The 25,133-nt window shown below is 42.8% G+C and overlaps 3 protein-coding genes across 7 annotated transcripts in view; 2 read left to right on the top strand and 1 right to left on the bottom strand.

The window, feature by feature from the left end:
• Positions 1-2,230, top strand: part of pkd1a (polycystic kidney disease 1a) — a 41,365-nt gene extending 39,135 nt beyond the window's left edge. The window contains exon 56 of the mRNA XM_049721809.2: positions 137-2,230. Coding sequence (XP_049577766.1) covers positions 137-1,051 — 915 coding nt within the window. The 3' untranslated portion in view covers positions 1,052-2,230. The remainder of the gene's footprint in view (positions 1-136) is intronic.
• Positions 2,231-3,324: 1,094 nt separating this feature from the next.
• Positions 3,325-21,458, bottom strand: tsc2 (TSC complex subunit 2). Of its 5 annotated transcripts, XM_049721810.1 has the most exons (43): positions 21,293-21,458; positions 20,353-20,623; positions 19,809-19,981; positions 19,468-19,554; positions 19,285-19,395; positions 19,065-19,212; positions 18,809-18,926; positions 18,692-18,740; positions 18,476-18,601; positions 18,299-18,372; positions 17,534-17,660; positions 17,135-17,278; positions 16,928-17,065; positions 16,732-16,835; positions 16,564-16,645; positions 16,289-16,444; positions 16,094-16,213; positions 15,750-15,872; positions 15,565-15,671; positions 15,321-15,486; positions 15,124-15,246; positions 14,900-15,034; positions 14,530-14,719; positions 14,346-14,439; positions 14,151-14,253; positions 13,695-13,789; positions 12,114-12,254; positions 10,271-10,432; positions 10,041-10,199; positions 9,862-9,968; positions 9,407-9,649; positions 8,936-9,175; positions 7,864-7,953; positions 6,194-6,351; positions 5,531-6,114; positions 5,203-5,281; positions 5,022-5,108; positions 4,561-4,747; positions 4,335-4,474; positions 4,171-4,249; positions 3,994-4,085; positions 3,786-3,884; positions 3,325-3,693 (listed from the first exon to the last, which is right to left on the bottom strand). In XM_049721810.1, exons 3-43 carry the CDS (start codon positions 19,941-19,943, stop codon positions 3,526-3,528), a joined length of 5,670 nt encoding a protein of 1,889 aa, XP_049577767.1. In that variant the 5' UTR covers positions 19,944-19,981; positions 20,353-20,623; positions 21,293-21,458; the 3' UTR covers positions 3,325-3,525. The 5 variants fall into 5 exon arrangements, with proteins under 5 accessions (XP_049577767.1, XP_049577770.1, XP_049577771.1 ...); XM_049721813.1 differs by lacking the exon at positions 7,864-7,953; XM_049721814.1 differs by lacking the exon at positions 12,114-12,254.
• Positions 21,459-21,567: 109 nt separating this feature from the next.
• nthl1 (nth-like DNA glycosylase 1) lies at positions 21,568-24,362 on the top strand. The gene is made up of 6 exons (XM_049721815.2): positions 21,568-21,970; positions 22,389-22,654; positions 22,753-22,923; positions 23,015-23,174; positions 23,845-23,950; positions 24,057-24,362. The coding sequence occupies exons 1-6, from the start codon at positions 21,649-21,651 to the stop codon at positions 24,355-24,357; spliced, it is 1,326 nt and encodes a 441-aa protein (XP_049577772.1). The 5' UTR covers positions 21,568-21,648; the 3' UTR covers positions 24,358-24,362.
• Positions 24,363-25,133: the final 771 nt, after the last annotated feature.

Here is a 25,133-nt window from a genome sequence, read left to right as displayed (position 1 = left end):
CTTAAGAATTAACTATTCATACTGGTCATTTTACTTTTGTCTTGAATTGAACTCAAGTTAACACTGTATATTGAAATGTGTGCTTTTCAAGACTCCTGCCGAACGTGACATTGTTGTCCTTCTGATCTCATTGCAGTTCCGTCACAAGGTTCGTTTTGAAGGCATGGAGCTGCCTCCATCGCGCTCCTCATCAACCAGCGACTGTAAATCTCTGTGTTTACCGCCGCTGGACCGCCCCGACTCTCCCTCCACTCCAGACAGCATAGATGGCGGCTCCGAGGCCTCCTGGTGCCCTGCCGCCGCCAGCCCCTGCAGCCTGACCGAAGCCCCCGGCGTGGGCCTGGGCCTCGGGGTGGCGTTGGGGGGCGCCGACTGGAGGGAGAGAGCGGAGACCGAGGCCTCGCTGAAGAGGTTGCTGCCGACTTTTGATGCCCTGCTGCAAAAACTGGACCGTGTCACCATGGCAACGGAGGATTTATTCCATATTGAATGCCAACTCGAGCGAGCACAGAGAAAAAGGAGACGTAGAGGGAAAGCGAGAGGACTGGATCAGGGACAGAGTGGGAAGGGGGGACACAAAAATTGTGAACAAAAAGAAAAGTCGCGTAGCAAAGACAAGCAAAAGGTGGGCAAGAAGGCCAAAAAAAAGAAACTGGGTGAACTTCCAAAGTGTCGAGACTCTGCAGCCAATCCAAAAATGACTTCAGGAGCCTCAAACATTCCCTTTGCAAAGTCCAAAGCACTGCCCCCCTCCTCACCTCCCTCCAAACCCTCCAGCGGCGCTCTCCCGGACCCCTCTGTGTCATCACCTGACAGCCCCTCTTTTTATTCCCAGCCTCTCGAAGCAAGCACGGCGTCTCCATGCACCCATGCAGCCGCCCCATCTTCACCATCTTCACCCCCGCCCACAGCCTGGGAGCACCCATCCACTGAGAGAGAGACCCTCTCCTCCTCAAGCCTCTTCAACCATCCGGCCCACACAACCACCATCCCCACACACAAGCGAAAGCGCAAGCCTCCTCCCCTAAAAAACAAAGTCCATCCCAACTAAGGAGGAGTGCACGTGAGAGGAGCAAGGAGAATGTGAGGTTAAGGACGAGGGGAGCGCAGGGGCAGCTGGTTTTGTCTCGGGACGCTCCTCTCTAAACCTCACGGATAAGGAACAATGCACAAGAAGGCCACACGCTTAAGAAGAAGAAAAATTGTGGTTGGATTGGCTCAAACAAGGTGCAGGTCACCGGCTCAAGACAACCATGTAAACATGGAAACCAAGAAACTTGTTCTTTATTCCGCGCGTTCCCCCTCAACTAGCTACAAATGACCCTGGAGGTCACATGGAGGTCACTGACAGAAGCACATAAGCGTGCTCACCTGAGAACTAAAAAAAAAGAATTCTTATTTCTGTTGTGTTGTATGTTCATGTTTGAGTATATCACAATGTGTTGGTACTATTACTCCTATGTGGGCATTTGTGGCCCGCTTGGAATAAAAAAAATAAAAAGTTTTAGTGCCCCAAATTTGCATGCAAAGCAAATGCAGATACACACACACATGTAGACAAACCTCGGTGGGGGCTTGGCTGCTGCAGCCACTTGTTCAGGGTTCTGTTTATGTTGAAGCGGTACAGAGAGGAAGAAAGACACAGGAAGTGATGTTATTGGAAACATAGAACGTTTGAAATAAAATAGGACGTACATGTAAGTTGGGAACAGAAAGGACATTTATACTACTTGGTATTTACTTATGTTCACCCACCATGAAGCTATATTGATCATCAGTATGGTGTATTATTTTTATTGTGTTCATCATGGCTGTGATGTAAATGCACTTTGGTTTTAATATCATTGGTTCTGTAGTGTGGCGTTTTTTTAATGTAATAAGCTTGGTATGAAATTCATTACAGAAAGCTTTACTTATACTGTAGCTGAATTATAAAAAAAAAAAAAAAAATTGCCAAAGCTTCTGCAGCATGTATGACTTTTACCATGACCATCATTATTTTGTTTTGTACCTAGCACTTTATTGTCAAATGGAGCTGATATCTAAGGCTACATTTTTAACTCATCAACTTTATCATTTTTGTTTTCATGTTATGAAAATGTCTGAGTATTAACAAGGTTTGAAGCAGTTACCATGTTGTTGTTGTTGTGCTCAACGTGCGTACTTTTTGTCCAGTGGGCAAATCTCAGGGAACACACCCTTTTCCTCAAAATAAAACAAAGGGTTTTGACGTAGATTTTTTTTATATATATATATATATATATATTGTGGAATTGACACCACTTGATCCTCCCAAAAAAGTATTGAACCAAAGAGTTCATACATGTTGTGATAGTTGACGACCGTAAAGATTTTTCCACATACTTCCTGCATAAGTTAAGAGGATTTCCTGAAACCTGATTTTAAAAACTTGCATTGTGTGTGTACATGTCTGTATATCTTGGTGCTTAACATTGTGTGTATATATTTGTTTAAGCTTTTTGTGGTCAAATCGTTATTGTCCTTTAGTCATACATGGTCAGTTCAAGCACAAGTATTGTAAATTTGACATTTTTGGTCTAGCAAAAAGATTGAAATCTAAGCTAAAGAAATATTAAATGAAGTGCCTACATCAGGGGTGTCAAACTCCAGTCCTCGGGGGCCGCGTTCCAATATGTTTTCCAAGATTCCCTCGTTAAGTGCACCTGTGTGAAAAGTTAGGCTCCTGCAGACCATGAAAATGAACCGATCTTTTCACTCAGGTGTGTTTAACGAGGCTAACTTGGAAAACATATTGGAACGCGGCCCCCAAGATTCCCTCGTTTAGTGCACCTGTGTGAAAAGTTAGGCTCCTGCAGACCATGAAAATGAACTGATCTTTTCACTCAGGTGTGTTTAACGAAGGTAACTTGGAAAACATATTGGAACGCGGCCCCCGAGGACTGGAGGTCGACACCCCTGGTCTACATGCTTAAGAGTTCATGTTCACTATCCTCATGAAAGGAGCGTCTTGTGTATAACTTTTACCAATATGTCAACATTTTGTTTTATTCCATATGTATTTTGCAGTGGTGATAATGTTCATGCTTTTGCACTTGACAAAGTTGAATAAACAGCTCAACAGTAAATGAAATCTTGAACATCAGTGCATTGGGTTGTTTGTTCAATTTTGAACATGCCCAAAATTTCTTTGCAACAAAAATAACTATTGACGATTAAAACTGTTGGTGAATGTCTGGGCGAACGTCTTTGCCACCGTTTGCGACCTTGAACGAACCCTGACAAAAAAATCAACAGTTGGGCTTGTTTAAGGTGTTTTAAAAAAACTTGTTAATCACACAAAAGGACATTTCAGACGTTTTAATGCACTCAAATATCTGCATTCATCTTCAGTGTAGAATGTCACTAAGTTCACATTTTTGAAAGAATCTGCATAATTTGCCATGTTCAACACTAACGCTCAAAAAATAAATCTTGATTATGGAGCTCACAAGCTGTTTGAGTGAGATGAAACTCAGTTCACCTCGTCTCGAGTCTGAGCATGTGTCACACAAAATCTGTGAAGTCGTCGACGGTAGAAACGAGTCTTTTACGCTGGCCAGAGATCTCCGGGTTTGCGGGTGCGGTGCTCTGCTGAAAAGACTTGTTCTGCTGAGCGTGTCCTTGCGTGAGCGAGATACCAGGAATCGAGCGGGACTGGATGTCTTCATGAGCCTGAGAAAGCAGAAGGGACACAGAAACGTTGACCTCACATGAGCTTTAAGTTTCTTCTGAGGAAGAACAAGACACAAGTGTCTTCTTCCTACCCTTGTCCTGATCCGCTTGATGTGCCGTAACCTTGCCAGCCACTTGGAGGCGTAAGCGTCCGAAGGGTTAGCTCTGTACTGATGCACTAAGGAGGCCATCTACAGAAAATATGACACAAATAAGTCTTTCTCTACAATCATTATACGTATATTGTTAAAAATGCTGGAGCGGCTTGATGGACAAATGACTAGCACAATGTAGACTTACATTGGCATGCAGAGCCATCTGTCTGACCAATAGCGGGAGGTTGCTGTCAGAAACTATTTTTGCCACAGATGTGTCAACGAGGCCCTCCAGGTCTGAAAGACAGCAAACAAAAAAAAAAAAAAGGTGACAAATCCACAAGAAGGTGAAACAGGCGAGGTGACAAAGCGCTGGGCTCACCTTTACGGCACTGCAGGGAAACGAGGTTACATTCATAATCCAGTGGTTTTATGATCACCTCCACAAAATTAAACTGACCCTAAGAGAGAGGCGGAAACATTGTGAAAACAAAGCAACGCTACGAATGGAAACATGACTGCGTGTGTGTGTTTGTGCGTGTCTACCTTTATGGTGCCGAGTTTGTACTCCTCGCCAGAATCATTGTAAACAACCATGACAAAGTCATTGCCAATGTGGCGCTTCTTATTGCAGCAGCCCTTGTCGCTCTCCCTGTTTGGCATCAGTGTGGCGATATGGAAGATAGCTACACACACACAGACACACACAACTTTATTAATACTGTACATAAAAGGCAACAAAAACACTCCAACTTAGTGTGCCTTTACACACCTTGCATGATGTCGTCATGCCAGCAGTACGTGAACTCGCCGTCGTCGCCGTGCTGATCGAGCCCGCCCAGGAAGATCTGGTCGGAGTCGCAGTCCTTCAAGTGGATCAGTTTGCCGAGCCCAGTCAGGAAGGTAGCGTAGCGGTTTGAGCCATACTCGTTAGAGAGGATGGCTACCTCGTTGTTAACCTTCAGAAGACGTCAAGTTAGAACATTGGCAAAGATTCTGATATCAAATCAGTTTGCATGGTCAAATTCCAACACTCAACAATTTGCAAGTGGGTTTTTGACATTACAGATTAGGAGTACAGGATTTTTCTTGATGTCTTTATAATCCACATTTATGTGATTTTTATAAAGGGGGTAGAAAATTGACTTTTTAAATAGTGTGTAGAGTACTGCCTCATGCAACATCACATCATCATTTGCTAGTATTTTCATCATTCATCATTAGTGTTCTCACCTGACCCGCTCCAACAAAGATCACTCCGATCTTGTGAGTGTCATAAGGAGGCATCTGGTCCAGAACCTTCACAGCACGATCAATTACCTTCCCAAAAGAACACATTGATGTCAACACTGCATTAAACTCTCTCAAAGTAAGCCAAGTTGTGTGGGAAGCTCGTCCAATGAGGGACACTAACTTGGGTTTTGGGCAGCAACAGCGGCTTGTTAGCTTCATTTCCAAAGAAGGGCGAATGGTACAGCTGGAGGAATACAAAGCTAAAAAAAAGGAATAAAAAAAGTGGAAGGCACCAAGAGTTAACCAACACTATCAAAGTTGGAACTTATTGGTGTAATAAAAAGTGTTGCCACAATTACCTTAACAAAGTAACTTTCTTTACTGATTAATCGATTTTAAAAGTATCTAGCTATTTTCAGCAGACAACATTCCTTAACATAAACATGGCAACAGGTTTGGCCAATTCTTTAGGTGCATTTTTAACAGTATTTTTTTCAGATTTTTTGTACCTCGGGCACAGACCAGACGTCTTCTCAGCGTTGCTAGGTCCAGGTCGACTATGGTATGAATCTCTCTCGGTCCTCCTCTCCCTCCTGGAAGATGGCGCTGATACCGAGATGGTGTGCCCCCGTGGTCTGTGACCCCCGCTGGGTGATATGGGTCCAGGTTGTGCTCCACTTGGTGGAAACTCCAACTTCATTCTTACTCCTCCACTTTGAGGCGGCCCTGACGCCGAGGACCCTTCAACCACTTGAGTCTGTGTTGTGGGTCCACTGAGATCTCCTCCTGCACTCTCCCTCTCAACAGGCGGCTGGACCTTGGCCTCTGAAGGCCCTCTCGGTTGTGCCGCGTCTCCTAGCACAGTCTCTGACCCCTGAGCAACTTTGGAGAAGGCTTCTGATAAGGTCTGAAGCTCTGGTGAGGAGCTGGACTTGTTGAGTCCAGGACCCTGGGACTGGTTAGTGCCCTGGAAGAGCAGTTCCTGACTGCCGGGAGTGGAGAGCCCCTGAGTTGGCTGATCAATGGGGATGGCCCCCTCACTTACTTCTTCCAAAGTGGACTTTTCATCATCTTGACTGGAGGTGGAGGAGGACTAGGGGACAAAGCAGAAGAGATGAAAGATTTGTGAAATCCAGAGTCATCCCTTGCACTTTGATAATTTTTATACTAACCCTACTGAGTGTTCCAGGAGGCGGCGCTTTTGAAAATTTATCAGCAGAAATAAAGATGGGGTCAGACGGCATGGGCTCGATTTCTTCATTTTCCAGCCAGTCAGATGAGGTGTGTGCAGTTGTCGCCCCCGCGCCTTCTTCCAACACCACTGCTGAGTCTACAGCAGGACACAATGACAAACATTTGTAAGCGTGTCACAACAGAGCAATAAAATACCTCGCCCTTCACAAACAAGCTATGTTAGTCAACAACAATCATCATTGATGTCAGTAGGAAATTTTACAGCTTGCAGTCATCAGGCTGACACACACACACACACACATGCGAATGATTAGCCGCGGCGCTCAATCTAAACCTAGAAGTGTTGATCGGAAAATATAGAGAGGCAGCATCTATCCATCATAGAAATGGGTTTCATTTTGTTTCAAACGCTAGGCTTGGGCGGTATAGATGTATCCTTCACGCGAGATTAGCCTGATGCAGTTAGGGAAAGTTGGCAGAGTTGGTAACTGAAATTCACGTTGCGATCAAGTTGCGATCAAATTTCCACAAATCACTCGAGTTAATTTCTCCCAGACACGCATCAAAGAAAGGTACACTAATACGAATGAAAAGCTAACAAAGGAAGCGAACGCAATGAAATAAACAGAGTGGTGCCTTGATTTACAAGTTACCATTAATTTAATCCATGACCGCACTCATAACTAAACATTTGTATCTTGATGTGCAATGGGGCAAACCTTTGAATATGAATGCCCTATAAAGCTACCATGTGTAGAGAAAGAGAGGCATTGAAATTAATTTCCACAGAGATCAGTGTCTCTACTCTATAATGTGGATTGTTTATGTTTTTCGAACGTTACATTTTATTTTGGTGTGCAGTACTTGTACACTCTCTGCTGCAACCTTAAATAATCAGATTTGTCACCTCAAGATATGACATTGGAGCACGCTCACTGTAGGACAACACAGATACCGCCCAACACTATAAAAGGTGCATGCATGTATTGGTTATTTCAACTCAAATACAGTGTAACAGCAGCCCAGACCGGGCCCTGCAGTCCCACGGCTTCAAACAAAACTCTGCCCAGATTTGAGGAAGAGAAGAGCAAGGTGATCACTTTTGGGTCTGACCCCTTAAACTACAGCTCTAGAAGTGATTGTCTACTGCACTGGTTAGCCCATGATGACACAAAAGAGTATTTGAGTCGATTGAGGTCTGGGCTTTTCTGTTGACACCCTCAGGGGGACATTCTCAGACTCTGAGGGTTAGAAGATGCTTAGCGAAACAGGAAAGGAAAACAATCAAGGAAGACGACAGATAAAAATCAGTGGGAAGATTGAAACGCCGTCCTCTCTCTGCTTGATGACTGAGGGCAAATCAGAAATCATCTGTTGACCCACTAGCACAAACATGGAGTTTGCATCATTGAGGAATCAGTCCCAAGCAATTGTTAAAGTTCTCATTGTCATCTGCAAGAAAGTGAACAAGCACTTCATTTTAAATGACAATTATTCTTTAAATTTAGTTGTAATTTTGCCATTACTGACAACTGTAATGATCAAGTAAAAAAGAAATGGACTACATCGGCTGTTTTCTGAAGGGTGCTGTGAGAGTGTGTGTGTGTTTGTGGGGGGGGGGGGGGGGGGCACACATGGAGAACGGTACCTGCCCAGGAAATGCTCCTGTACAACCTGTTAGGGGCCGGAGGGCCTAAGGGTGCGCAGCCCTGACCCAGACCCCAGAGAGAGCCGCTCACTGCAGGCAGGATGCCACATATGTCAATCACAAACCAGCACAATGAGAGACAAACGTGGCAAACAAAACCATCAGACGAAGGGAAACAATCTTAAAAGGAATGGCACATTTCTGGAAAGTGAAAAAGAGGGTGTGATGGCAAAAAAGACAACATTTGAAACACACACACACGCGCACACAAAAAAAAAATAATAATAAAAAACTGCGTCAATAAGAAAGAGGCCTATGAAAAAAAGAACATGCCCAGCCCAGGTATATTCTGCCGGCCATCTTCAAGTAAAATTGAGATACAATTGAGATGCAAGACTTTTTTAAAGATTTTGAAAAATTAAAGATTTGTCTTGTAGTAATTTGTCAGCTTCTTGTACAGAACAAAACAATACAACTTAAATAGCAGTGGTTCACACAATAACTTTTAGTCATGTGAAACTAAAGAATTAAATACTAAGAGCAACTTTTACCCGATAAAGTATAAAGATCAAGCGCAAGGTCGGGAGTCAGGGCAATGGTGGGTGGGACTCAGTGACGATACAAAGTATTCTTAATTTTTTGTTTGTGTTATATTTTTTGTAGCAACACATATTTCAGTGTTACCTATTTTTCAGCATAAAGTAAACACAAAATTATCAAAATCTTGAAGGTGACTCACATTTGATGTTGGTTTGAAAATGAGCAAACTGCCAATTGAAAAAGAAAATCATGTATGCTTGTGGATTATCTCGTTCATGCAGGTCATTTTGGTTTTTCCGGGCATTGAATGGATCGCAACTGGACTGGCTTTGTTTGTTTTGAGACTGCTGCACACTGCACAATATTTCTGAACTGGGCCAGAAGACAAACAGAGCAGTCCAGTTGCGACAAGAATATTGTTTGCGTCACTTTCAAAATAAATATGAGATTGTTTGAATGTGCTGAATGCATCAATGACCATTATGATGACAATTTTGCTGATCTCGTGTTCTCTCAATGTAGACAAACTCACCCGTGTTGGAGCGCTGGATCAGGTGAGGCTTCCCTCCAGCATTGCTGTGCGTTTGGCTGAAGGCCTCAGCTGGCGCAGGAGTAGCTGTGCTCGCTGGAGCACTGGCTGTCTGGGGAGGAGGTTCCTTCACACCTTCCATCGCCATCAGGACAGTCGAGAGCTCCTGAAGGGGCATGTTGCCCAGCTCAGAGGAGAAGGGACTGGGTGGGTTCTCCAGAGACATTAACCAGCTTGTGTTACCTGGTTAGCAAGGAAGATGGAAAAATGCAGACGACATCAGTGGTTATTCAACGTATCCTTATGTCATAATAAATTGGAAACACAGAGCCGCTTTGTAGGTGTAGTTAGTGTTTTTTGTGAGGTTTAAGTTAGTTGGCAATTTAAAAGTTACTGTGCGTGAGAAAAGAATACTGGGAGGGGAGAAGATTTTGAGTTTGGTTTACGGGTTTCACAATTCAGCCTTAAACATACCGGATGGTCTTCGAATTAAGATCTCGGCCCAGCCCTGCGTGAGCATGGGGACAAACTCAGCCAGGCCGCGGTTGTCCTTGAGTGGCGGCGGGGCCGACACAGTGGCAGAGGCGGAAGAGGAAGCACTCAGGCCATCCAGTGCAGAAGCAGAAGAGGGGGACAGCTGAGCAGCTAACTCCCCTTCAGAGGGGGACACAAGGGGGCTGAGACTTTGGGCAGGACCAGCACGAAGGGCGTGTCCACCTGGTACATAAACAGGGACAGGCAGAATGTGGCTGTTGCTATTCATATTTATGTAGCCAGCAAAAAAAAACATTTGTATCATACATGAAATCTCCTGCAACCAGCAGTTCATTGAGATACAAACAGGAGACTCCAAACTGAGAAGCTATCCAGCCACAAACAAAACACAATCCACGCTAATCCAAACATTGTGAGGAAAAGGTAAATATTACCTGACATGGAGCGGACCCGTGTGGCTCTGCTTTGCTGTTGACTTGATTGGGACTCCAGTTTGGCAGGTGCCTCTTTAGTTATTCGAGTGTGTAGAGATGGATCCGATCTGTTGGGTCACATAAAAAAAAAAAAAAAACAGTAAAATCATAAAATTAACCATTTTGATGAAGTGTCAAACCTGGTCATTTCTCCTCCTCCTCCCAGTCGATCAGCCACGTCCAGGCCTAGCAGAGCTTGAGTGGGAACCCCCCCACTGGTGGTGATGGTCACCAGCTTATTGCCCACCAACCAAGTCATACTACGACCCCCTTCCAAGAGGAACTCTGCGATTGGAGATCTGAGAGAAAAGTCAAATATGCAAATCATGGAATACAAATGGCACAAAACCAAATAAGAGTCATCACTCACCTTTTGGGTAGCGCAGAGAAATTAGAAAAGACATATCGTGCCATCATGTCCAGACATGTCTCAGTGAGTTCCAAGTGGACTGTTTTCAGCCCCTCATCTGCCTGAGTTACTGCATTTTCATCAGCAGAGCCCAGACTGCAGGTGGTGTTGGAGGTTTGCATCCTACGGGTACGCAAATAAAACGAGAGCAAAGCAGAAATGCAATCAATGGAAAAACACATGACATCAGGATTGAAGTCAAACATGTTGTCTATGGAAACAGAGATATGCAAGTATTACGTGCATTATGAGTATACGGAACAAGCATGCATGTACAATCACCAACAAAAGGACAAAACAAACAGACCCATGCTGGAAAGCGAGTTTCTTGCAGGTTACAATACCACATGGGCTATTCCACCCTTTTATTTCACTGAACTGGATCAGAGGCGTTCTATTCAATATTGCTCAGGTGGAGGAGTTTGGTCAAGAAGAGTCAAACACATGCATTTCAATGTCAGACTGTTTTGTTAAATAAGTGGTTCAATTTGTAGGATTAAAAAGGTCATTCTGAAATCAACTCATGCAAAAGTGTCTGAAATCAAAACTAACAAAATTAAGTGTTACACTTACCTTTGTCTATGCTTAATAATAATTGTTAGAGATACTCAAAATTTCAAATGAGTGTGAAATGAGTGCTATCATACGTATATCAACTTATTGCTGAGGTGTTCAAACAATACATTTGCAGCCATTCCTCTGAGGAAGTAAGTAAAAAAGAAATTTGACATTGCAGTTTGTCGATCAAATCAAACTTGTGTTATGTATTCTATTTTGAAATGATGGCAGTTGGATTAGAAAGATATTACTGCCAACTGTTGAGTAGGAAAAGAAAGACATTGTGAACTTTGAGAACATCGGACAACTGCAATGTACAACATGAGTCACACAGAAGGAGAGGTGTCAAATCCAGGTCCAGAAAGTAAGAAGCCTGCCGATGTTTAGCTTTAGTCACGGGTGCAACTGAGCTGGCAGGTAAACAAGCTAGCTGTGGCTAAAGCCAAACTGTGGGTGGTAGGCTTTTTTACTTTCTGGACCTGGATTTGCCACCTCTGCACAGAAGCTGGTCAACAACCAAAAGCTCAGCATAGAAGGCATGAAGAATAGAAAGGCCGAAAGTGTGCAAGTGCGACTTTGGATTGAGATTTGCATTTTTATCACATTCAGCCCAGCTAGTCCCAAAATCCTGCTCAAGTAGATTGCCATGGTCATAGCAGCGTAGTGCGTCTTTGTGAGGTGAGCGATGCAAAATGACAACCAACATCGAGCAAACAAACAACTGTTTTGTTTCTGCTGTCCCCATCACTGATCAAGTGACCCATCAGGAAAGAGGAGCATTGCTGGATGCACTTGCCAGTCCAGATGACATTCTCTCCATTCCCTCCAGCCATTTATTTGTTAATAAGCCAATCAAACCCAGTCAGGATCACACCAAGCAAACGAACAAGTCAAAACAAACGCTTGACATGAAATTTTAAAGAATGCGTGCGGGCATAAAATGAAACCAGAAAAACATCTCCATGAATTAAGATGCTTTTCAGTGCTTTCTGTAAACACTGCAGCATGCAAAAAAAAACAACGAAAAATAATCACGAAAAAGTGTATGATCACAGCACACAACAGACAAATAAAAGGTTTGACAAATTGCAGCATGCAGCACCCACTCAAGGTGTCAATGGCAATAAATGCCCACTCATCAATGATCAAACACCCCATCAACCATCCCATGGAGGAGACAATCAAACGATTGGTGGTGGTGGTGGTGGTTGTTTTTGTAGTTTGGTTACCCAGAGGTCTCTCTAACCTGCGGACCGCATGATCGGAGACACTGATGCTGCGGGATCGGAAAGCGTCCATGGCTGACAGGTCCCTCAGCTCTTTAACTGGAGAGCTGCTGTTATTGGCTACCACCGCTGCCGCCTTCGCCACTTTTGCCGCCCGAAGACTGGGCGGTGATGAATACCACGGCGAAGGGTCGACCGGAATGGGCATGGGTGGAGGTTACAGTGGCGGTGGGTAGTAAGGGGGTGAGTCAACGTCAAGGTGGTGGTGGTTTGGGGTGATGGTGTGGAGGGGCGTGTGGTGTGTGATGGTATATCAGGAGGCCATCGGAATCATCCCCCAACGGCAGAGCAACATGAGCACGTGAGCAAGCAGCACACACGGGGGAGGGTGGGAGGGGTTACAGAGGGCAAGGCCACAATGTCAAAGGGCGGAGGTCACAGGGGAAGGAGGGGGGCAGAGGATATGTGGAAGGAATCCAGGATGACACGACCACCCCCCCAAAACCACAACCGGAACACAGCACCCAATCGCAGGAGGCAGGGGAGGTGCCAAATGAAAAAATTGAAAGACAAAACAAAACAGGGTGAAAATTAACGGCAGTTGAACATTATGAATCAACTTACGGAAAAGCAGAGAACTGAACTGGCAAAGAAGATGACCATCAATTAAAAGGAAAAACAAATTGCAGCAGAAGGCAAAACGCTCATTTGGATATCAAAAACTGAATTAAAAGTGAAGGAATCCAGGAAAGAAACAAAATAAAGATTATTTTACGCAACAAAGACAAAGATCTGGTCAGGAGAAAGACAAACAGGGAAGCTTAAGCACAAGAAAACAGAGGCTGACAGTGTGAACACCCCAAAATGAAGGAGCCACCTGATGATTGTTGTGGAATGACACCTTCATGTTCATTTAATACACACCGAAGCCTACGCAAATAAGCAGAATTGCTTTCAAAGCTGTACCATACCAGTGTCATTTTTCAGATAATCACCCGTTAAAAAGGTTAAGCTGGCCTGATTAACTATTTTAACAATTTTAGCACTTGTGAAAATGAATAATGGTAAATGAAATATCTATAATATACGCAGCGGAATGAAACTGAAATGAAATAGAGTTTCATCCCTTCTACTTTGCCTCACAGAAAATGTTTGTACACCTTTCTGTCTTATCTTTTTGTATTTCTCATTGCGTCCATGCAAAGTCATGACATGACATGACCTAATGAGAAAGTAGGGGTGGGGGAATTCTTGCTCTTACAACATGATAACAAAGTATGTACTTTAACAAACTACAGACGATGGACAAGGCAACAAAGACACCTGGATAATGATCACGCTACAAGCTTTCAGCTAAAAAAATGACAAGTATTCTTGTCACAGACTACATCTCCAGTTTTTCACACAACATAAGGATATCAACGTTATCTTGTCCATCCACTCTATAGAAATTTAAATGTGCAATGCAAATCCATTTAAAAGAGATTAACGATCACCATGGCAACCTGAGGGTATTCATTACAAATGCCACCTGAGGGGTGCTCCTTGCTCTCGAAATACTGTACGTCCCCACAAGCAATGTGTTTGTAGGTGTTCTTTACCTTTTGGGTCGTTCATTGAGACTTGTGCTTCGGGCACGAAAAGAACTTTGCTCGTGGCCATCATCGAAGGGCAGCAACGCATTGGAACGCAAACCCTGGGAGAAAACAAAACAAAGCAATTGGAACAAATATGCGCAACTATTAATTAACAATAAATCTATTATCAGATTAATTGCCAAATATTTTTTATCATCTGTTGAGCAATTGGAGACCTTGTTAAATGTAAAATAGAAAATACACAGAATATATTTTTCTCATTCATAAATATTACTATTCTCATTCATAAATATTACTATATTACATTTTATCATTATTATTATTCAGAAAACCGGACGTGCTAGAGAATAAACAAGGGCAGATTCGAAATTAGCACCAAAAAATTATTTGTAAAAGTTTACTTTCATCTCTGATAAAAAAAATATATATATTTTTTTTTAAGGAGCCATGCGAACGCACCATTGTGATGTACTGAACAAAATCTTTACGGAAGGCAAGTCTGCAGCGAATAAACCAGATAGCAATCACATGGTGGGCAAGAGACACGATGTACTGGTTGTACCTGAAAGAAATGATAAAAAAATGTCAGTGTGGGTTTTTTTTTTTGCAGCTGAGAATGTATTTTTGAGAATTTTTATTTTTGCGAGTACTTACTTGGATGGGTTAGTGTAGGGTAGCGAGATGGCAAAGACGCTAACATATTGCTCAGCTACAAAGTTGGCGTAAAGGTGAGGTAGGCGCACCAGAGCTATGGGACAAAACAACACACCAACCAAACCCTTTATTTGGGCACCTTCATTTCTGACCTTGAGCTTATAAAACTGTGTCCGTCACTCACTTGAAAAGAACTCAAGCATTGGAGAGGCCATGGCAACTGTTGCAGAGATGTGGGAGAGCTTGACGATAAGAGCAGGTAGCAGCTTGATCATGATGTCAGGCATCTCCACCGTGCACATTGTAAGAGCCACCACACACTGTTTGGCACAGCGGTAAATCAGGCCTGTCCCAAGACACTGGACCAACTCCCTCTGGAAAAGAAAAAGGAAACATCACAGCAGCTGAGCTCACATATGAATGTATTGAAGTGTTTCTTCTTAAGCCTGGAAATGCTTAACTCTGTGGAAACAGTAGTTGTTCTGTGTAGACAAAATGGTGGACGACTAATAGTCCAAAACAGCTAAGATGTTTCTTAAGACTGCGGTTTGTACTTGTCGTGATTGCTCCAGGTAGGCGTGGTAGGAGGTGATCGCTGTTAGGACGGGAACCACAGCCAGCTGAACATCCGTTCTTGAAAATCCTTCTGGTGTCTTCTTCAACCGTTCTGAAATCAGCCGATCTGTCACCTACACGCAGAAGAAGCAGTCCCGAGTTGTGTCAAACAGAGAAGTGGCTTTGATGGTGTACAACCAGGATTTGACTGGGAATACACTACCATGCAGCAGAGAGTAGAACAAAGTTGGTCTAAGCTGCAAGGTGATGTTAGCAGCAGAACTTTGTACTGCAGCGTCCACGGCAACTTCTCCAAGACCAATTTTACCACCTTCCAATCGGTCTCCTGCACAATTAAAACAACAACCCAACATCGGATCAGCGGAAGAAAATGGATGGGTGGATAAAAATCACGTGTACCATCTTGAGGCACTGCAGGAGAACACTGAAAGCAGGTGAGTAGGGCAGGTAGGCAAAGCGTATTGGCGCAGTGGCAGAAGAAGGAGCTGCAGGAGGAGGTGCGCCGCTGGCAGGGGGAGACGTCGGGCCTGGCGGCTTCTTCTCATTTGCTCTTTTATCTGGCTCCCTGAATCATTGAAAGACAAGAACATGAAATCTGTCAGTGTGTGTGTGCATGTCCGTGTGTGTTCATGCGTGCACTGACCCTATGTCACAGTAGCAATAAGGGCTGAACCTCATGGCACCGTCTTTATTGGGAACACCAACGCGATGTAGAGAGTCCGCTCGCATCATCAAGAAGAAGTCAAACACCTAAAGAATAGGTGTAAAGAGAATAAAAACAAGTGACCAGAAATGATTGCTGTGAAATGTAAATTTTGTTGCACTTACCTGTAGTCTAATACTGGAAGCAATCACGGAACAGTACTTGTTCTTGTAGTGAAGCTGCAGATGGCTGATAAGCATTTCATAAACTCGAGTGGCGTGGCTGGCTGGTAGGCTGTAAAGTTTGCTCTAGAGTAAAAAAGAAAAAAAGTACTGAATATTTAAAAAAAAAAAAAAAAAAAAAGATATGCTTGCTGTAGATTAATAACAAAACAAGACAAGCAATATAAATAATGGACTAATTTGCAGCTAGCATTCATTAAATTCATTTCATTTTAACCAGTGATTTCCATAATCTTCATTCAGTAATTCAAAATGTAATAATCTACTCGTACTAACTACTAATTTACCTGAAGAATCTCAAGTAGTCCCAATATCGCAGTCTTGACATCCTCATTTGGAGACTCTGCTGTGTTCTCCCTGTCTGAAACATCCACCGGTCCAGAAGACACCAGAGAACGGCTGGCAACCTAGAACACGGCAATGGCAAGTATACAAGTTGACACGGGTTACGGACTAAGTTGCGTTATTTACTGGACTCGTACCCGCTCAATAATGTCCAAGAGGCTAGTGAAGTGGTGAGTGTTACAACCCTCAGCCAAGTCCACCAGAAGTTGAGTAGCTTGTTTTCGTACGGCCAGGTCTCGGTCTTCGGCGATTCCACTCAGTTGAGGGATCACTACCATTTCTATCAACTCATCCTAAAAGAGAAAATGAGAAATTTCTACTACCATTTGGGTCACATGTTGAAAATGAATGAAAAACTAACAATGCATTCAATCCCACACGATATCCAACTAAAATCAAATAGTGTACATACCTCATAGAGTTGACGGTTGGTGCTTAAAACAAAAGAGAGGATGTGAAGCACTTTGATCCTGATAACGCTGCGGCTCTCATTTCTTTGGGCGAGACAGTGAAGCGGAACGTTTATGAAACACCACATTCAATATTGTACCAAACGATGATATCAGTGTGTTCACCCCACCTGAAGAATTTCTCCATTAGCCGGTGAAGGCACTGAATCCAGCCGTCCTTGGCGGGCTGAATGGACTGGGCCCTGTACGAGATGAGGGTCAGCACCGACGCATCCTTTCACACAAAGCAAGAAAGACAAAGATGCTGTAGTATAGACCAAAAAAAAAAAAAGCTGCCATTAGGATATGAGAAAGCACAAAACTAACCGGTCTTTTGTCGGCACACTTCTCTACCAGCGTGAAGAACTTCTCTGTGGAACCATGGTAACCGTTCTGCTCATAAAGCTCTTCGACTGTTGTCAAAAGCTCATAGACAATGGCCTTCAGTTCAGGACTGCCGATTGCCTATGAGGGATCATGGCCAACGTTTGGGTAAAAAGGCCCAAGGTTTCTTCTTTGTGCATGCACATGTACCTGAATCTGCTGCAAGAGCCGCTCAATGATGCCCAGTAGAATGTCCCAGGTAACAACTTGCAGCTCTTTGCCATATTTTTTGATCAGTCGAGTGATAGATAGGACAATTTCGTAGGAAACCACCTCGTTGGCACACGACATGGCCTTGGGTGAGGAGAGCAAATCACAGCACTGCAGTCATCCTATTTTGCATGTACTTGCAGGGATGGGATGGTTACCATACAAATATATGCGGCTACAGTTACCATATTTGTAATTTTAGTACAATGAATCAGGTTCAAATAATAGGCTTATGACATAAGATAAACATGCTGAAAACAGCTTGTAATGTGCAGAACCAGGAGTAGATGCAAAGTTCTGATGTGATGACTAAAGCAGCAAGAGTGGTAAATATTTTACCTTGTAAAAAGAAGGCAGAACCAGCGTGGGGGTGTTTTTAAGTGCAGGCAGCCTGTGTGCTCCCCACAGTGCCATTCCCACAAAGAAGACAGCTCCTCTCAATAACGGTGCATCTTCCATGTACACCCTGATGAACAAAAATTCAAATGAGAGAAGCATACCAAGCTATTAAAGATTTAACGCATTTTTCATGTGCACAGCAAAAGGCAGAGTGGTAACACTGAGCAATGAAATTTTTACTTGAGTAGTTTCAAACTATTTACACAAAAAAGATCCAAATAAAACAAATACCATGGATATTACAAGAAGGGGCGGATGAGCAATTTAAAAAGGCAATTTTAAAAAGTTTATTAGTTACGAGGATGTTTATGTAATTTGCAAAAAATGCAATCATTTGTGTTTAATCAAAACAAGACATATGCAAATCTGCTTTTACTCCAGAATACAATAACTGAATCACTTTCAAAATGTTTGCTGAGTACATTAATCCCTCATGTGACATTGTTTTTTTTTTTTTATCACAAAACAATACTACATAGACAACACTAAATGGGGAAAATTCGTTCAGCCGATTAATCGTGAGAATAATCGAGTCTAAACATATCTTATAGTGACAGCCCCTATTCTCAATGACTAGTTTTCAGAGGAATTGCAGTGTCGACATTTAATTAAGTCTTAGCAGGAGGATCATAAAAACATTGCAGTGTGGTTAAAAGTTCTCAATTTTATGCCTTCATGTGAAAGAGGGCAGGGTAATAACAATACCTCTCTTCCATTATGCGGCACATTCTGTAAATAGCACTGTGGCCAAGGTGAGTGCCCAGCACTTTCCTCATCAACTGGAGAAACGGTGGCATCATGAAATGACAAAAAAAAACAAGAATAGGAGGCTGTCAATTGTTTGTCCTTATATGAAGAACCTGCAAAAGAATTTCAACCTACTTTCCAGCAGGATTCACAGAACTCTTTGACGTTGACTGTGTGGCACAGAGTGACGATGAAGACACAAAGAGAGTCAGAGGGGAGGCAGTTGTAACACACCACTGCGTCAAGGACTTGGAGTGCCACCTGAAAAAGAAAAAAAAAAAAAAACAATGATCACATTCATCAAATGCTCCAGTCCAACAAGGTTTCTTCCAAAACGTCAAAGTGACCAACCTCAATATCTGTTGAGGAGGTTGTTCTGTTGCAGAGAAGACAAATTTTCCTGCGGAAAAGCAAAACTCTTAATCTCAGAGAATAAGGCGGGTCGGCAGCATTAGCTGTATGACTCACTGGACCACGATGGAGACATTTTGGTCCAAGTAACAGCTGTTGAATTTCACCAGATTGACAAGAACATGAAGAAAGTCAGAGGTGAGCCCTATGTCCATCCACAACAGAACAAAGCGAGCTAAAAGGACAAAAGAGAAAGTATTTCAATGAAAGATGCACGAAAACTAAAGTTGCAGAGAAACGCAGGGCATTGATGACCACGATGAAGACCCCAACAATGACCCAAGTGAAACGTTTCTATATTCAGCTCACTCACCTATGTCCTCCTCAAGGTATGTGATGTCCTTGCCATTCTCAGTTAAGGCCTTGAAGACTTCCAGTCTATCCGAAAGATCTTCGTTGCATGGTTGGTAGTCTCGGATCACCTTGAAAAAGTAAGCTCTCAGGGCCCCGAGTTGTTCACCCTTGCGAAAGGAAACAAAGACGTCTTTGGAAAGAACATTTTCAAGGCATTTGTCGATGTTGTCTGTATCCACCTGTCCCTGTATAATGGCTCTGAGCAGCTGAAGGACAGCATGTCTGGCCTCGGGAGGCTGTTCCGGTGTCAGCATGTCCTCCACAGATTTCCACACTGCCTCTACTGCATGCTACAAAATGCAATGTACGGTAGGTTTTAACAAATTCACGTCAGGCATCTTACACATTATGCGAGCACTCACCTCTTCAAATCTTTTAGTTTTGGCAAGATCACAAATGTGATTCATTGTGCGAATACGGTTACTTAGGCCACATTCTGGGTGGAGCTCCTGAAAACAAAGGAGGGGAGAGGGAAGTCAAAAAAAAAAGAAAAAAAAACAGCAGACATAAAAAGCTTCACACAGCCCTGTTGTTCTGAAAAAAAATAAGACCCAGACAAAAAAATTCAAAACTTCGTTCATCCCAAATTGTTATCCATAATGACCTGACATGTGGCTATAAAAATCTTGCAGAGAAAAAAAAACTCGTATAACCCCGAAGACATGACGAATTTTGGCATACAGGTACAATCTTTATAGCATACCTTGATGATATCAGTTGTAATGATAAACTCAGACGGTTTGTGGTCACTCTGTTTGCTGGGAGGACGTGGGGGTCCGAGCCCGAATATCCCCTTCACCTTGTCTTTTAAGCTTTCTTTGCTCGGTTGCTTATTCATCCTTGAGCAGCGCAGGGTCTCCAGGCTACAATGGAAAGCTGTGCAAAGAGAGAGAAATACATTAAGTATAAAACAAGAAGATTTAAAATCAGCAAAAAAATCTTTTATAAAATTTTACATGCATCACAGATAAAAAAAAAAAAATTGTAAAACTATTGTTGACCAGTGTAATTAAAGACAACTTCACATGGTCATTAAACTTCAATTGCAAGTGGGAGGAACAGCAACGTGTACATATTTTGTTAGGTTAGACAAACTCATACACTTTTTCATGTTCATATACGTGCAAATCCTCTTATTATTTCATACACACATCAGAACATGGATGCAGCAGACAGAGCTTTGTAACCTTCCAATACACACAGGACACACACACACAGGGCAGTGACTCTCCAATACACATAGATACCTAATGGTCAGGTGACAGCAGAGCAGAGGTTCACTTTATATGGACATCCTTTTGCTTTCCCGCCTTTTTCGGACAGTATAAAACCTTTTGACCTGGAGAATGGGGGGTTGTTGTTTCATCTGCTGCAGTGCCTCATGCACTGACCGTCATTAAACAACCCAAGATCTTGCCAATAAAGAACCAACTGTTACTCCACATCTTTGTTTTCCTTGCTCAACGACAGACATGTTGAACAAAACGCAACGAAGGGTGTGCAGGCTACAACGGAAAGCTGTGCAAAGAGAGAGAAATACATTTAGTATAAAACAGGTTTTAAAATCAGCACAAAAAAATTGTTTAGAAAAGTTTACATGCATCACAGATTATAAAAAAAAAAATGTAACAATGTTGCTGACCAGTGCAATTAAAGACAACTGCATATGGCCATTAAATTTCAATTGCAAGACAATTTAATACCACAATAAAATCAAAGATCAGGAAGATGCATTACAGATTATGCGCAAACCATATCAAAGTCAGATTTACCCCCCCGAAAAAAAACTGTAGAATAAAATTGCATATTCTGGCCAACTCAAATACATTGTGGCTTGCTACTGGGCAAAACACAAGTGACACGTAAAACCAAATATTAAGCAGTGCGTTCAGAAAATATGTTCAGATTGGGGAATGCATATCAAGAATGTTTGCGATGTGGACTTGACAGAGGGGAACGGAGCTTCTCTGATTCCTTAGAGCAATGACGTCGTTGCGAGATGGTCTCCGGTCAGAGGACATGGACATCATTAGGACTTAAAACAAGAAACTTGGCTCAATTAAAACAATTGCATCATGGCGCTGCTGAGTGACCCGTTAGCTTTGCCACTGACTGCAGGGAGGTTAGCATTCCTTGACTGGTCAAAACCGCCCCCCTTGTCTTCCCCCCATCGCCTGCGTCTCTCACCTTACTAGAGTTGTGTCCTTTTATGTGTCATTCAGTCACAGCTTTGTTAGCGGAGTGCTGGCCACGTCTGTGCATTGAATAGCGATCAAATCCACCCCACGAGAAGCTTGCACAGTGCTCCACACTCCCCGATCGGATGACAGACTGAAATGGTGTGACACGGAGACTTCCGGCAAAACATGCTTGCCGCACTTTGTTTTGGGAAATGTAGTCCATAGATGCAGAGTTATGTACTGTACACAAACACTTTGTTTTCATCCGACCAAACTATTACGCATGTCCAAAACAATGTAGGCGTCACTGTTTATTAAATATTAACCAATTAATCTTATCTTGACTTATTCAAACCGGGTGTTATGGAGATTATCAAAGAGTTCGCACTTTTCCCTTTCCCTCCAAACACTACGCTGACTTTTGTTCCGAGATGTTCCTGCTTTCTTCATGTCTGCTGCAGCGGGAGCATGTGCAATGCAGTGTGGTGTTTCAGAATGACTTCTCCTTATTTTTCTCAAAGCATGCCAGTTGTCACTCGAAGAGCTGAGAAGCGTGCCAGCTGCACCGCTGCTGCCTCTCTTCTGCGCAGACGAAGGGACGCGGATGCCCGGTCCTCGGTTGCTATCAAAACAGAAGAGGAAGAGACGAGAGTCTCCCAACAAACAGCTTCCTTATCAACACTAGGTGACGTTAAATCAAAGTTATTCTCTCTGGAATGTTGTCATTGTGCAGACTAATTCAGATCAGTTCACCTTTCTTTAAGTGTTTTATTAGGGTCACCAACATGGGGCCCGCGGGTATAACCAGGTAGCCCCCAAGAACCCCATGAGTAGCCCGTAGCCCTGTTCTAAAAGTAGCTCAACACTGGTGTGCAATTGGGATTTCCTAGGAATGTTTATGGAAGTGATCATTTGAAAATGTAAACACTTGTAAAGATGTATAGAAATAAAGTAGAACTGTCAAAATTAATCCATTCATCAACACTCCTTTACAAATAATAATAAGACACTTGTGTTTGGACCAAGTGGCAAAATCATGTTTTCCACCTTGTATGTTTCTCTGGCTTTTCTTCAAATTGAAATTTGTCATTCTCTCTGTTAAGATGGTGGTACTCAGGACCTCCTCCAGCTGGCCACCACTCAACCAAAACTAGAATTAGATGCTCCGTTGTTATCTTCGCAAAGCCGCAGGCGTAGAAAATTAAAGGTGGAGTACGATGAAGGTGGCTCACAGGTGAAGACGGAACATTGGGAACCTCCTGCTTGGAAGACACAGTTGGGACACATTCGTGAGATGAGGAGCAGCCGTGATGCTCCCGTTGATAGCATGGGAGCAAAGAAGTGCTGTGACACTGAGGCTCCGGCTAATGTTGGTGTTTATATACGCTACATTTATGTACTCATTTAAAAAAAAAAAAAATGATTTGGATTACTTTTTCTGAATATGCGCCTGTTTTTTTTTTGCAGGTGAGACGCTTCCAGGTGTTGGTGTCACTGATGCTGTCCAGTCAGACCAAAGACCAGGTGACAGCAGCTGCTATGCAGAAGCTTAGAGCTCATGGCTGTACTGCCGAAAAACTCCTGTCTACTGATGATGAAACTCTTGGAAAACTCATCTACCCAGTTGGCTTCTGGAGGGTAACGCCACAAAAATCCACAAGTTATTGTCATCGGTGTACAAATGATGAATCCGCCTTTTTGACATTTCCGTTTCACTGCTTCCCTGCAGAACAAAGTCAAATTTCTGAAGATGACAGCAGCCATGCTTGTGAAGGATTATGGTGGGGACATCCCAGACAGCTTGGAGGGGCTTGTTCGTCTGCCAGGGGTGGGACCCAAGATGGCTCACCTGGCTATGGATATCGCCTGGGACCAGGTCTCCGGTATAGGTGGGCACACAGTCCAAGCGGAATCACTTTTCAATCCTATCAAATTAAAATCAAGAGCAACTGCCAGTGCCATTTTTATGTATACAAATTTGTAGGGAACCAACAAAAATGTGTCAAAGTATGCATCCCCAATGTGTAATTGTGCCATCCAAGTCAATTTTATACTTAAGTACCAAAGTTGTCATATGTGTTAAAAGTGTCATCTGACTTGGCAGGCACACAGCCTTATTTAGACGACTGACATGAAACCTGGGAAACCTTTAAAACGTATGACCATGTCCCCTAAAGCAGTTTTAAACTAACCTGTAGAGGGCGCCAACACCATTCTGACTGGGAGAAACAACCCGAATGATGTGTGATTTGCTGCAAGTTTTGCATTCAATTGAAGCTCAGTAACCTTTGAATAATATGAACCGCAAATGCCAACAACAAGGAAAAAATACATTAAAATTAAAAAATGGTCTCACATTTCATTTTTTGTGTATTCACAGTCATTGGGAAGACCTCAATCAACATTGTATCTTTTATACGCACAACTATGTGGACTGGACTCTGATTTTAAATAATGAGATTTTACTGTTAAAGCCTGCACGCTCATTTGCCAATTTTTACTGATAATTGAGGTCATTTATAGTTAAAGCACCAAAAATAATAGAAATTTATCTCACAGGTGTAGACACACACGTCCATCGGATCTCAAACAGGCTGGGATGGCTCAGGAAGCCCACTAAGAACCCTGAGGCGACACGCAAGGCCCTACAGGAATGGTTACCCCGGTAAATTTATGAAAAGTTTTCTGTCTTAAAAGGTTGTAACTGAACATAAATATCAGTGGCGTGTTTCCTTTCCTCATCTTGTATTAATGCTTGATGTTGGTTACAGGGATCTTTGGAGCGAGATTAACTGGCTACTTGTGGGTTTTGGACAGCAGGTTTGCCTTCCAACCAACCCGCTCTGCTCCCTGTGTTTGAACCAATACAGCTGCCCATCAGCTCACCAAAGCTCTCCTGCAAAGCTGCTTAAAGTTCGATCGCCGCGCTCTCTCTGTACAGACGCTTTATTTGAAGCAAAAACTGAATCTGGACAAGAAACTGTTTTTAATGTGGAAAAGAAAGAAGAGCCACAGAGTGTTAGTCCCACCACACAGGGAAGGAAACTGAAACGAAACATTAAACACGAATAAAATCATTTTCTTGGTATATACTGAACAATCTTTTACCCACCAAAATGCTTTGTGACTAATAGGAACAAACCAAATTTTCTGTTGTTGCTGCCTTGGGAAACACAAACATTTATTTGGTAGCATGACATTTTTTCTGCCCGCTCCAAACAATATGAGGCAAAACAAGACGAGATTTGTAGAGGACAAGCTGTACACAAGGCAACAATTTACAGCACAGGTGTCAAACTCAAGGCCCGGGAGCCAGATACGGCCCGCCACATCATTTTATGTGGCCCGCGAAGACAAATTGTACAGCGAATTCGTGTGTCATTACTAGAATTGCAAATTGTCTTCACTTTTAATATCTTTTTTTATATATATTTGACCAGTTTTTACTCGTCTGATTTGAAAACGAGTTATTTGTCAGTTTGTTTTCTAGCTTTTACTGTATATAATATGAGGTGCTCATACATTTATTTGGGTTGACAGTCATAATGGCCCTCCGAAAGAAGCTATGACTACAATGCGGCTCAAGTTTGACACCCCTGATTTACAGCAACAATTACACAAAAGCAAAGAATATAAAATATTTTTTTTTTAAAATTGCTCGTGTATTTGCTCGTGAAACAAAACTGTCAACTAGTCATGTCTTAACATGTGGGCTGTCATTTCATATCTGACCTTATTTAATTATTGTGCCTACATTTATCATTTAAAAATACCACAATGAGCGAGGCCTTTTACTTTTGTTCACAGTCTGTGCTCAATTTGGTTTCAGGTCCATCTCGGAAATATGC

This window comes from Syngnathus scovelli, chromosome 5 (genome assembly GCF_024217435.2).
Source record: "Syngnathus scovelli strain Florida chromosome 5, RoL_Ssco_1.2, whole genome shotgun sequence".
NCBI lineage: Eukaryota > Metazoa > Chordata > Actinopteri > Syngnathiformes > Syngnathidae > Syngnathus > Syngnathus scovelli.
The sequence above is the reverse complement of the archived record's forward strand: the minus strand, read 5'-3'. Positions and strand labels throughout refer to the sequence as shown.

Coding starts and splice junctions, on each gene's coding strand:
- tsc2 (XM_049721810.1), bottom strand. CDS start 19,943: ATGAATAAGCAACCGAGCAAAGAAAGCTTAAAAGACAAGGTGAAGGGG. Junction 16,836..16,927: donor AGTGTGCCGACAAAAGACCG/GTTAGTTTTGTG, acceptor TTTGTGTGAAAG/GATGCGTCGGTGCTGACCCT. Junction 14,440..14,529: donor AATGCTTGAGTTCTTTTCAA/GTGAGTGACGGA, acceptor TTTGTCCCATAG/CTCTGGTGCGCCTACCTCAC.
- nthl1 (XM_049721815.2), top strand. CDS start 21,649: ATGGAGATTATCAAAGAGTTCGCACTTTTCCCTTTCCCTCCAAACACT. Junction 22,655..22,752: donor ACACTGAGGCTCCGGCTAAT/GTTGGTGTTTAT, acceptor TTTTTTTTGCAG/GTGAGACGCTTCCAGGTGTT. Junction 23,175..23,844: donor GGACCAGGTCTCCGGTATAG/GTGGGCACACAG, acceptor TTTATCTCACAG/GTGTAGACACACACGTCCAT.